The following is a 13,006-nucleotide window of genomic DNA, read 5'->3' on the forward strand; positions in this document are numbered from 1 at the left end:
ATTGTGGTTACCATTTATTTGTAAATATTCAATATGTATGATTAATTTAACCAGTTAATACATATTCACTCTGTTGTAAAGCATTTGCTTTATACTTATCAAGGTACAACGAAAGATTTAAATTAAAAAATTGGCTCTACAAAAAAATGCTAAATTTCCTCTAATTAAATTGCTCAGTTTTTCTTAGCAAGTATATCTTTTCCCTTAATCAACTAGCAAATTATATTTTGAAACTTAATTCTTATAAAATATAATCTACCATTATAAGATGATATTAAAATTTAGTTTTTTAAATTCGAATCAAGATAAAACAATAGCACACTATTACATAACATGTTATATGTTGATGTCATAAAAAGCACTTGTAATATATTCGTGGAAAAACCGTCAAGATTTTCCATGCGAATTATGACTCATGAAAAGTTCAAGTTGACGTATAATGTATGTTATATAAACTAATATGTAAATTTACTTATTGTTTGTTTATTGCAATATCAGATATCAATACAGTTCTACAAAGTATAAAATATGTCATTTAAATATGTTTGTTATATTTATATTTATTTTATGCTAATTTAAATCATATATTATACTTATAATACTCAATATATATCATACGATACAGTACATTATGTCTATTTTTCCATTTTTATAATGAAATCAGGTTTATCAGGCGTAATCTCTTTTGTTTAGATTGCACAAATCCGGGTAGGTCGGGCTAATTTATTAGGTCACAGCCAAACGTCGTGTCACGGGGTGCGGTTACGTGCGTGATTCACGCACGAGACTGTTCACGTGGTATACGTTGTATTATATTAAATTACGCATAACGACATAAAACGCATTCCCAAGTTTGACAAAAAAATGTAAAAGTTTGCTATGAAATATAAACTTATTTACGTCTACGTGGTATATTTTTGTCAGCAAGGTGACACTGAGATAATAATAAAAAATAATATAATGCAATAAAACTATATTTAATAAAAACATAAAAATACAACAAAACCTCAAATTGTGATCAATAAATTTTTTTGATTCATTTTTACTTAATAAACAATATGTATTACATCACTTTATTTTTTACTGAACCGATGATTATTTTTCCAGGGAAAACAACCCATTTGGAAAAATTTGCCATTTAAAGTCGTATTGCTTTTTCTTATCCTTCAGACATTGAGGACGACTTACTGGAGGAATTCAATTTTATTAGGAGCAAGTATCTTTCTTCTAACACCACTTCATTACTCCAGCCCATGGATCAGTAAATCATTGCAAACTATAAAAAGGTTTGCGATGCTTGGAAGTGCTCAAAGGAATAAAATCTTACCCTCAGAGACTTTTGTAAACAATATTTTTATCGTGAGCTGTTTCAAGAACATCGATAAAGCATGTAGGAAAAAATCATCAGAAATTACCTCAAATCTGCATGTAGCAAAAAAAACAATAAAAATTACGCGTTTGTGCACTGTGCTCATTGCACAAACGCGATTAGCCAGCAAGCGTGCAACCCCTAAAGGGTATAAGCCCGGAATCCGATGAGGAGAGGCAGAAGGTATGAGGCACCAGACTAGAGACAAACGGAGATAGCAGAGAGACGCAAACGATCCACCTAACCAGAGAGAGAAGATCTACCAGCAGCCATCCGGAGGAACCAGCCACGCGCCCTCACCGACAGACCAGAATATCACTCCTGGAACTCCCGAACCACTCGCCGAACGCAGCCACAAGAGCCCTGAGACATCATCACCTGCGCCACCTTCACCGCAGTTGGAAGAAACGTCACGCCGAAATCGTCCATTTGTCACATGTAAATATCACTTAATAAAATGTCCATCAAGATTCACACTAGAGTCTCATTGGCCGCAAGGTCAACCATCCTTAAGGCTATGTATGCCCCCTAAAGTGTTAAAATGTTTCAATTAAAGAGAAAATTTCAATCATGTATTTAATTTATTAAATAAATAAATAAAAATCTATACTAGTTTTATGCAATACACGAGTTGCTTAGTTTAAATTACAGTTAAAATATATTGCCGATTTTTGTAATAGTTGATAAAGAAATATAAAAAATATTACTGATTTTTTTTAGGTAATTTTTAATGTTTTTTTTTTTGCTACATGCAGATTTGAGGTAATTTTTAATGATTTTTTCCCACATGCTTTATCGATGATCTTGAAACAGCTCACGATAAAAATATTGTTTACAAAAGTCTCTGAGGGTAAGATTTTTTTCCTTTGAGCACTTCCAAGCATCGCAAACCTTTTTATAGTTTGCAATGATTTACTGATCCATGGGCTGGAGTAATGAAGTGGTGTTAGAAGAAAGATACCCTAGCCAATCGGTGCAGTCGCTTCGTAGAACTCGAGAAATCGAATGTTGGATTTTCGAAAGCGAGTTTTTTGCTTGTCTAGACTTTTGAATTCTTCGAAAAGAGTTTGCAATGTGGTGATTGATTGCGTCCGTACCGTTTTGTCACAAAGGGTTTTGTAATGACTTGTGTTGCGTGGTCTTTAAGAAATCCCTCTTGTGCCATGATATTTGTCTCATTGTTAATGAATGAACGTTTTTGGTCACAGTCATTAACAATGAGATAATTGCCCTTTTTTGTATGTGGACCTATTTGTGTGGTCGCCACAACCCTATTAACTGTCGGGTTTATCAGTTAAACTACTCTTTATGATAATTAACGCATGTTTATAAATCATAAAAATGGGACACCACCGTGAAAAATTTTTTAACGGCTTAATTCACAAGGTACCAGTTCTAAACTAAAAGAAAAAATATCCATCACCATTTGAATAGACAACACATGCCTTCGGGATTGCCATTAAAACAGCCGTTCATAATCTGCTTTCGCAACCAACAGAAATTTGTTCTGAAAACACTCGTCACTATTGTAATTAGTCGTTTTGCCGAAAAAGGCAGACAATGAAATCTTTTATAGATACTGGAACGCAGGCAACCAGTCTAAAAACTCATTTGATACTTACTTATACTAGCATTCACACTCGAACATATATTTTTGAGTTCAAGGAATCATATATTTAAGAGTTGTACCTCAATCAAAAAGAGGCCGACCCACCTTTGTACCAGCGAATATCTCAGAAACTGCCGCTTTTCTCTTCGCATCAACTGGTGTAGCTCGACGTCCAAAATCCAGAGCTAACCCACTTTGGAGACAACTGCCTGCATTTTTTATTTATTTTATAAGGAATTAAATAATAACAATAAACTTTGTATTAACAAAATAAATTTCTTGACCCAAAATTCTGGACAAAATAATATAACTAAATTAAATCGGTATTTTGTAAGCTTTTTTTAAATACTAGTTTCGAATATTGAAATTGTGACGTAGTTGATAGATTTTAATATTGAAAAAAAAATATTATTTAATGATCAATTTGTAATCAATATTATTATTACAAATATTTTCTTAATAAAATTTTAATATAAAATATATGTGCCAAAGCTTTATGACACACTTTATCTTTATGTGTATATATAGTACTTCCAACGATAGAAACAGATTACTATCAGCTAATTTAAAATGCAGTCAGTAAGATTACCCATGTAACTAAGATTAATGTTACTCTATTCTAATTAATCAGTAAAACTGTATTTCTTAAACATTTTTTAAAGTTCTTAAATAAATAATTTATCTAAATTAAAAGTAAAGACTGTTTATTTTTCATAAAAGTTTTATTAAAATAATATAATAATATACAATTTATTTATCAATATGTATGTAAGTATAAAATACACACACGCATATTGATAAAATAAAATAATATATGTAATATATAATATATCTATAATTTTCGATTTTCGCAACTTAATCTATACAATTTTAATATAATCTTATTTTTAAAACTTACTTCGCACTGATAACATTTTTTATAATAGTATTTATAATTTATTATATATAAACTATTAAATCACAAAACGATTTTACACAATTTTATATATAAATGTAGATATTATAACAATAACAGTACGTTGTTTCGTTTTTTTTTTTATTTTCATTTCATGTTGTTTTCTATAAACGAAGCTATGCTAAGTATATGATATAAGAGTAAAATTGAATAGCATAAAATTTGATATGTTATCTCTAAAATCTATAAAAAATATTTCGTTTATTCTACGGAAGTCTAAAACGTCTATATTACTTTATATAATGTGTTATTCAGTTTTACTCTTTCTTATGTATGTAATTTACATTTATATAAGGCATTCTGGTATCATATATTGAAATATTGCATTCAATGGATAAAACTGTTTATGAAATCGTTTAACAAATTTCTACACAAAACTATGGCGAACAAAGAAGTTACCATTAAACTGAAAGTGTTCGTATAAGACGGATTGTGAAAAGAAAATGCAGAGTTTGTATCGTTGCAGCACTGAGTTGAAAGATCAATAACTTTTGGAAAATAGTCGTTCCAAAACTCAAATGATTTAAAGTTAATGTTATCGGGATGACTCATGTTAAAGCTTCTGTCGATTATCAAGAATCCAGGGTTGTCAGGCTTATAAGGCTCCCAAGTTATGTACACGCCTGAGTTTGTTGGATTCGAATAAGTAGCAAAGTTGGTCCACATTCTCATGATGATATCAGAAATTCTTTTATCTGAACTTTCCCAAGGTCCCGCTGTCGCTGAAAATATGTAAGGCAGACCCAAGACGAACACCAGATCGAAGTTATGACTCACACCCATCCATGGAGGTATGCCATCATTTGCAACAGCCGACAAGGGTTTCAAATCAAATCTATATGCATAAGTTGGAGAATGTGCGCTCATATATTTAGCGAGCATATAAGCAGGTGATCCGTAGTTCTTTTCAGTATAAAAATCTAAAAACATCTTTCTCAAAATCGTCTCGTTGGTGGTGGGTGGTATTGGATCGTAAAAAAACGAAACAGTATCCAAAATATGCTGATGATTCGTAAAACATCCATCTGTATTATTATTACTTTCGACGGCCAAATCAGACGATATAATATCAGTGATCATGGTGTCATACTCAGATCTGGTAATACCAGCATCTTCTACATCTTCTTTATTCAATAGCAAAGCGTCTTCCATATCTGTAAAACCCATCAAAATTGGAACCTTTTCAAATTGTCCTCTTTCAAACAGCTTCACTGGATAATCTGGTATGAAAGGCTTGCTAGAGTTGCTTAAACCGTAATCGATAATAGGTCCCCAATCTGTCACAGGTTCACCTTGATCCAATAAAATCTGTGCATTGACATTTCTCAAGCAAGTGATCAAAGCCGAAGTGGGTTTTCTATAGCAGCCGAAAGCATCAGCTACTCTGTTGACTGTCTTAGTTTCTTTAGAAGCAGGTTTGACTATGTTTGGTGTTAAAACATTGCCACTCATAGCTATGACCTTTTGGAACGTCTTAACTGACCATTCTCCTGATGTCAGATGCAAACCTGCGCTGATAGATCCAGATCCTTGTCCAAATATGCACACATTGTCTTTATTACCTCCAAATGCTTCAGCGTTATTCCTGACCCATTCCAAAGCACCAGCTTGATCCATCAATCCAAAGTTTCCAGGAGATTCTCCGTCCATTGTTGTGAAAAATCCGAAAATGTTCAATCTATACGCCACGGTGACCACAATGACCTGAAAGTAAAAAAATGTTCAATATTTCTGATTGGTGTTAGAAAGCGTGCGGTGCAGCACGAAGGGTGGCCTAGTTTTTTTTTCAACCCTTATCTGATGCGGAAACACATTAAACCTCGCGAGGGTTGGTCGCGAGTGGTCATTGACTATTTCCTTAGAGCAAAACTTGGAATGTAGTTAGCGAGGTTGTGTTGATTTTTATAACTGACACGATTATTACGAAACAAGGGTCGTTATGTGTTGTTTCAACGTTCAATTAATCTATAAACATAATCTACTATACTGACCTTTTGTTTAAAAACCAACTGGAAAGGGTTGATGTCGTAGGGACTTCCCATAAGAAAATCGCCAGGGTGAATCCATACCATTGACGCGTAGCCGTTGGGTGGAGAAGGACCTAAAATAAAAATTAAATATGCATGTTTAATATAATCGAGTAAAAATGGCGTCTTTTAAAAACGATAAAAAATACTCGGAAATTTTAAGGTCAAATTTAATGTTCAAAGCAACATTCAATAGCTTATATCACGGCACAATTTTAATGTAGTGCTTTTTATGATTTTACGAGTAAACACATTAATTTTAACTAAAATAAAAATTATAGAACCTGCATAATAATAAATGCATAAATTGAGTTTAACGGTAAAGTAACTAAATTATTAAAAAATTAGAGGTTGTGGTTTTAATAAAACGTTTTACATAATTTTTTCAATTTAAATAATGTAAAGTTAAAAGTTATTTTTAAAATCAATTACAGAAAAATAAAACGATTAATTTATTTGACGATTGATGCATAATATAATACTAAGTTAATAAAAAAATATTTTTTTAAACATAAGTAATTTCTTACATAAAAATAAAATCGAAACACTTGCTTTTACAAATTGTTGATAATAATATGTATAAAGTCATTAAAAAGCTTAAAAATATTCAAGTATTATTTTTTTTATGTATTTAAATTAAGCCATTTAATTTATAATGAGTTATATTCTTTTAAAACAAATAATATTTTTTTTGTTTATTTAAAACAAATAATATTATCCAATAATATTTTTTTATATTCTTAATAACACATTTTTAAAATGTCAAAATAAATTTAAAAAGTTAAAAAATTTTCAATTAGCATTTTTTTATGAATTAATTTTATTAAAACTGGTAAATAAAATATGAATTAATATTCAATAAAACAACTAATATTATAATTAAATAATGATACATCCGTACAACTAATGTTGGTTTTAATTTTAATATGAAAGAAAAGTAATTACTTATAGTTAATAAAATTAAATAAGGTTAGAATTATTTTAAATAAATATAATTTGATTGCACGTCTAAAATCTAAATAACACTTAAATAGAGCTTTATGTATTTTATAATATAAGATTAATATTTTTTTTAAAATATTATGTTTATAAATAAAAGTGAGCAAAATATTTTTTTTTTTTAAATATATTGGCAACTTTTTCAAAAAAATATGTGTTCATTTGTTTGAACTGAATAATAATATACGATGTTGCTTACTTATGTTCTTAAACACACACTATTTAAAAACAAAGTAGCTAACTATTATACTATTATAAATTAAAATATTTTTCATTAACATAAGAAACATATTTTTTTCGGATAAATTACTCCCTTAAAAAAAATATTTTAATATAAAATACTAATAAATAAATAAATAAAATAACTAAAATTTTATTTCCTTACAGAAAAAAAAATATATATATGCTACTAAATTAAATGTATATTTATAACACTATAGATATAAATAAAAGTAATTACTTATAGTTATTAAAATAAAAAGGTGAGAAATATCTTAAGAAATTGCTAATATGATTACACGTATAAAATCAATATAATTCTCTTAAAAATAGAGCTTGATGTATTTAATACTATTTGGTTTTAATTTTTTTTCAAATACTGTGCTTATAAATATGAGTGATCTAAGAAATTAAAAATCTTTTCAGTATATATTAGTGTTTTTAAAATATATTTTTAGTACAAATGAATTTTATTGATGAATTCAAATCAATTTATATTATTTTTAAGTGAAAAATAATTTGAATAAAAAGAAGTTGTGAACAAGTTCTTGACTATAATATTTTTAAAAGGCAAAGTAATTAAATAGTGTAAGTTGAAAAACATTTTATATAACATATTAAACTATTTTTTATAATCTTTTTTCTTGTAAACAGAAATCATATAAATGCAACTAAATTATATTGATTTTATAACACTACAACAGAATAAAATAAATTATCTATAATTATTAAAATAAAAAGATATTAAAACAAAACACATAAAATCAAATTAATTCTCATAAAAATAGTGTTATATGTATTTTATACAATTAAGTTAAATTTTTATTAAATACTATGGTTGTAAATATGAGTGATTTAAAATTAAAAATCTTCTCAGTAAATTATAGGGTTCTTAAAATATATTTTTAGTACTGATTAATTTTATTGATGAATTTAAAAGCGAGTTTTATAACTAAATAATAATATACGATGATGATTTATCATGTTCTTGACTATAATATAGTTAAATAGCTAAGCAATTAAGTAGTACAATTTAAAATATATTTTAAATAACATATAAACTATTTTCTAATACTCTTTTTTCCTTTAAAAAGAAAAAAATATCAATGCAACTAAATTATATTGATTTTAATAACTCTACAACACAAAATAAAATTAATTACATATAGTTATAAAAATAAAAAAGTGAAAAATATTTTAAGGAAAAATTAATATGATTATGTACATATATATAAAAATGAATAATTCTCATAAAAATATAATTTGATGTATTTTCGTTTTTTTATTATTAATAATACTATGTTTATAAATAAAAATACTAGAAAGAATTAAAAATATTTGGAGTCAATATTAATGATATAAGAAAATAATTTTAGTACAGATTAATTATGTTAATGAATTTAATCTCCTCATACCTAAATTTTCATTTATTGTAGAAAAAATATTTATGTGGAATTCTTTGCAGTCCGCTATTTATTTATATATTTTGACTAACGATGATATTTTTTAACTCTATCAAAATAATTATAAATGTATTTATTGTAAATTGTAAATAAAAGTTTAAATCTTTATTACGTTATCAAGATATTTTAACAAACTCAAATCACATTTCTTTAACCTTACGCAATTTTCACGTAAAAACGCGTTTGCGGACGGTGATATGTTAAGTATATTTAAAGGGTACAAAAAAAATTTTCGTAGTTTTTTGGTAATTATTTTAATTTAGTACATTAAAGGTGCATGAAAAATGTTTGTATTATGAAATATTATAGTGTACACTGTGATGCATAAAAGGTCCCGAGGAAAATAAATTTAAAATGGCTTCCAAAGTATGCAATAAATTATTGTACATTGCAGTATGCACTGGGTCTGAGGAGGTTAAATCGAGTTATATTCCTATGTGTCTATTTATCATTCAACCTGTTTGAGTTAACTCTCTTAAAACAAATGACCTAAATATAAGTTTAATACCAAAATTTAAGTTAACTCTCTTAAAACTGGTGACCTAAATATCAATAAATAATAAAAGATCAAATGAAATAACTAATATCTAATTATTTATCTAATAAATACACTGATTATGAAGATTCTATCACAACAAATTTATGAGAGATCAGCATTTAAATTTTTGCTTATTTCGTATATTTTTGTATACTATGTTTATTTAAATATAATTTTCATACACATATATCTCTTCATTTCCTATAAGGGAATATGTCAACTTTCTATAGTTGATATACTCATTACCTAACATCACCCAAACGACATCGCGTGCTAGACTATATCATCCATGGCAAGCAATATGTCAATTGCCCAATTAGAGTGGCAGGAGTGTCCATTTTTACGGCAATTTTCCAGATTCTGCCGCTAATTTGTAAGCGCGCATAAATGTTTATATTCAAAGGGCGCTTCTGGAGGGCTGCGTATGTAAAATATCAGTCTGGTGGGAGGTGGTCTTCGTGACTTGTCACAATACCACCCCTGTAGACAAATAATCGCTAGGCCGATGGCATACATCACCGTGCCGCCCTTTGCCGGCGATATTTCCGCAAAACATCACCCGCTAAAAGCGTATAGGCTTATTAATACAATTATGACGTTGTGGGGTGGAATTTGAGAAATTTTAGACGGCACAGTTATCAAAATTAAAGTTAATTAGATAATTTAATAGCAAATGGGGAGTCACTATGGTGTAAAAGTCATAACTAAATTATAGAATACCGCAATGTTTTTCAAAGCGTTATTTGTGACTATAATTGTATCTATTAACTTAAAAATTACTGCTATATTTAGGTTGAATATCTACAGACTGTAAACAGCTTTAAAAATTATTTGATAATACAATAATTAGATAATATATCTAAGATTGAGAAAATGCCATTGAATAAGCAACATGTAGTATTTTTATTTTTTATATAAGATTAATGTTAATGTTAAAGTTAGTCAACAATGGGATGGTAATAATCAATATTTAATTTAAACATCATTTTATATTGATAGTATACCTATAAGACTGTGGTTCAAAATCATATATTTTTTATCTACATATTTTTAACAAATTAAGATTTTTTTTACTATATAAAATATTTTTTTATGATTATTTTATTCAAAACAGAGATGTATTTTTAAATTAATGGTAAAGATTAGCTTAGATAAAGAATCATTATACACACAAACGATGTTGAGCATTTAAGCAGTATGTTTTTATAAAATACAACATTATTTATTATTTTTAAAATCTGAATAATATTTGATTTTTGTTTTAAAAATAAATTATATGTTTCATTAATAATAATTGTGTATTTTATGTTGCTGTACAATATAAATGTATCGAAACATATATTGCCATATAACATATTTAAAAAATAATGCATACATAATAAAATAAATCGATCTATAAATCAACCTTCGAGTAAAATCGCCACAAGCTTTTGAAAATGTAAACCAAGGACGTTAAAAACACTATGTAAAAGCACACCAAAAAACATTCGGCACTGTAGTCAAAAATCTTATTGACGTTAATCAAACCCGAACACCATTATTATTTCTTTATGTTTTTTAAATGAGGTAAAAACTAATGTCTAATTAATTAGAATTACTTTAAGCTCATTGTATACCAGAAAAAAATATAAAATGCTGCAATGCAATGTAAACTGATATTATTTAACAATTATCTTAGTTACCTTAAACAATTAACGTTGTAATCGCTTTAAAATATGCATGTACATATGTATATGCAATCGTAAAACATAGCTTCTTATGTACAAACGTAAAACATTAACGTTTTCGAAATTTTATTTAAATTAGTGTAAATCAATCCTAAAGAAATATTGCAATACGCTTAACCAACACGCAATTCTGAACAAAAACACATTTATCACAAAAGTAAATTCTACAAGTAGAAATGGTAATTGCTTTGCTCTTGTGGCTTAGTTTTTTTTTTGTTCTTTCGCAAACAAAACGTGCAATTTGCGATAGAGAAAATTTTATTAATATACAGTTTGGCTCTTAGATTGTTTTTCGATAGCGTCGATGCAATATTTCGAAGTGCTTTGTTCTAATTTTATTTTCGCACATCAATTTTAACTTATAAACTTCGATAAAGCCTAAAACGCGATATTATAACTGCGCAGTCATCCAGATATAGCCAACGTTTTTAAGACAATAAATAAATATTGTTTTTTATCTATCTAGACACCATAAAGTCTTAGCAAAAATACCCAAATAAAAATCGTATATGTATAAATAAGTAGTATTAGTATAATAAATTTGTCGCAAATAGAATTGTGCGGTACTTATGTTAAGCACTGCACAATTATATTTGTGACAAATTTAATATACTAATACTAATCATTTATATGTATACGAATTTTTCATGCATATTTAAAATGTTTTACCCTTTGAGCGGTATCGCCGTACATGTACGGCGATCGATTTTTCACAGTTTTAAGGTACCCCAAATAGTTATAAATATAAAATAAAAAAACATATACTTTTAAATTTATTTTGCTGTAAGTTATTTTGTATAGAAAATAATAACAATAAATTAAAGAGTATGTAAATGAATATAACAAAAAAAATATGTTATAATAATTTTATAAAATTTAATTCAGAGCCTTTGAATTGACATAAAAAAATCCACAAAAACCGAAAAATATATAAAATATAGGTAAAATAAATTAGCAAAATATAATATTAAAAAAGTGTTCAAGAAATATTGAAGATGATCGTTTTAGTGTTTATATATAAGCTAGAAAATAATATGTTAATGCTGAATAAATAATTAATAAAAAATTAGAATTAGCATAAATTTAATACTAAAAATAAAGACAATTTAACCCTTTAAGCGGTATTGCCGTACATGTATTAAATTTAATATTTATAACAATAATATATTATATTTGCAATTTCAAGAGACAATTTTTACAGATCTTGTACGAACTAAGTTTAACGCGATAAATATGGGTAGTCGTTGACGTGAAATTTGCTTATAAAATATTACTTTTTATTCCTTGTTAAGATGTCTAATTTTATAAAATACAACAATAATATTTTAAGGTTTAAGTTAATAATGTAGATGGTTACAATTTGTTTTAATAAAATAGTGAGATTTCTAATTTTATTATATAATACATTAAATAACGTATTATGAATAAGTATATTTGCGATAGGTACTAGATTTTTTTAATTTTTGCATATTGTCAATAATTCTATCATAAAAACTGTTACCCACTTCTGACGAAATATCCCACTTTTCCCGAGGTGCCTCCCGCGAGGGGGTGAAATGTTTATTGGGGCAAATTGTCGGACCGACCGTTAATAACCATGACGCGATAACAGAACAAATAAATCCCAAACAAGCAAATTCATCGCTGAATCGGTGGAAATATTTTCCGAAAAATTAGACACGACCCCCTGCTTTTTTGCTGTGACCTGGCCGCCTTAAAGGTGCGCCCTTAATGAACCCGACCCAAATTTCCAAACAATCGCCTTTTAGAAAGGTTGACCATTGAATTGCCCCGACTGAGATAAGTCCAAAGAATCCAAAGTGGGCGACCACCCATTAAATAGTAGTTTTTAAACACGCAAAATGCTATTTTGGGAACACTGATGAATTGAATGAAAGCCACACCGTCATAATTACTCAGACGCACTACAGGCTGTCTCATAACATTAAACATTGAGGTGAAGATTTTAAGTAAGTAATTTACAAAATTGTTGATATAATTGTGGCTTTGAAATTAGTTGTTAAAAACTGATCGGAATTTTCGTTGACGTGACAAACAATAGAGCAGTTATGCATATTCGCACATTATTCATTATTATTT

General features: G+C 27.8%; 1 protein-coding gene across 2 annotated transcripts in view; it reads right to left on the bottom strand.

The window, feature by feature from the left end:
* Positions 1 to 3,747: 3,747 nt before the first annotated feature.
* The window catches only part of LOC148237080 (carboxylesterase 1C), a 29,609-nt gene continuing 20,350 nt past the window's right edge, over positions 3,748 to 13,006 (bottom strand). For both annotated transcript variants that reach the window (XM_088182818.1, XM_088182817.1), the window contains exons 3-4: positions 5,925 to 6,034; positions 3,748 to 5,637 (exon numbers count right to left, since the gene is read on the bottom strand). In XM_088182818.1, the coding sequence (XP_088038944.1) occupies positions 4,261 to 5,637; positions 5,925 to 6,034 (1,487 nt within the window). In that variant the 3' untranslated portion in view covers positions 3,748 to 4,260. The remainder of the gene's footprint in view (positions 5,638 to 5,924; positions 6,035 to 13,006) is intronic.

Source organism: Plectrocnemia conspersa, unplaced genomic scaffold (genome assembly GCF_051122295.1).
Source record: "Plectrocnemia conspersa isolate PC_06_02 unplaced genomic scaffold, ASM5112229v1 ptg000003l, whole genome shotgun sequence".
Taxonomy (NCBI): domain Eukaryota; kingdom Metazoa; phylum Arthropoda; class Insecta; order Trichoptera; family Polycentropodidae; genus Plectrocnemia; species Plectrocnemia conspersa.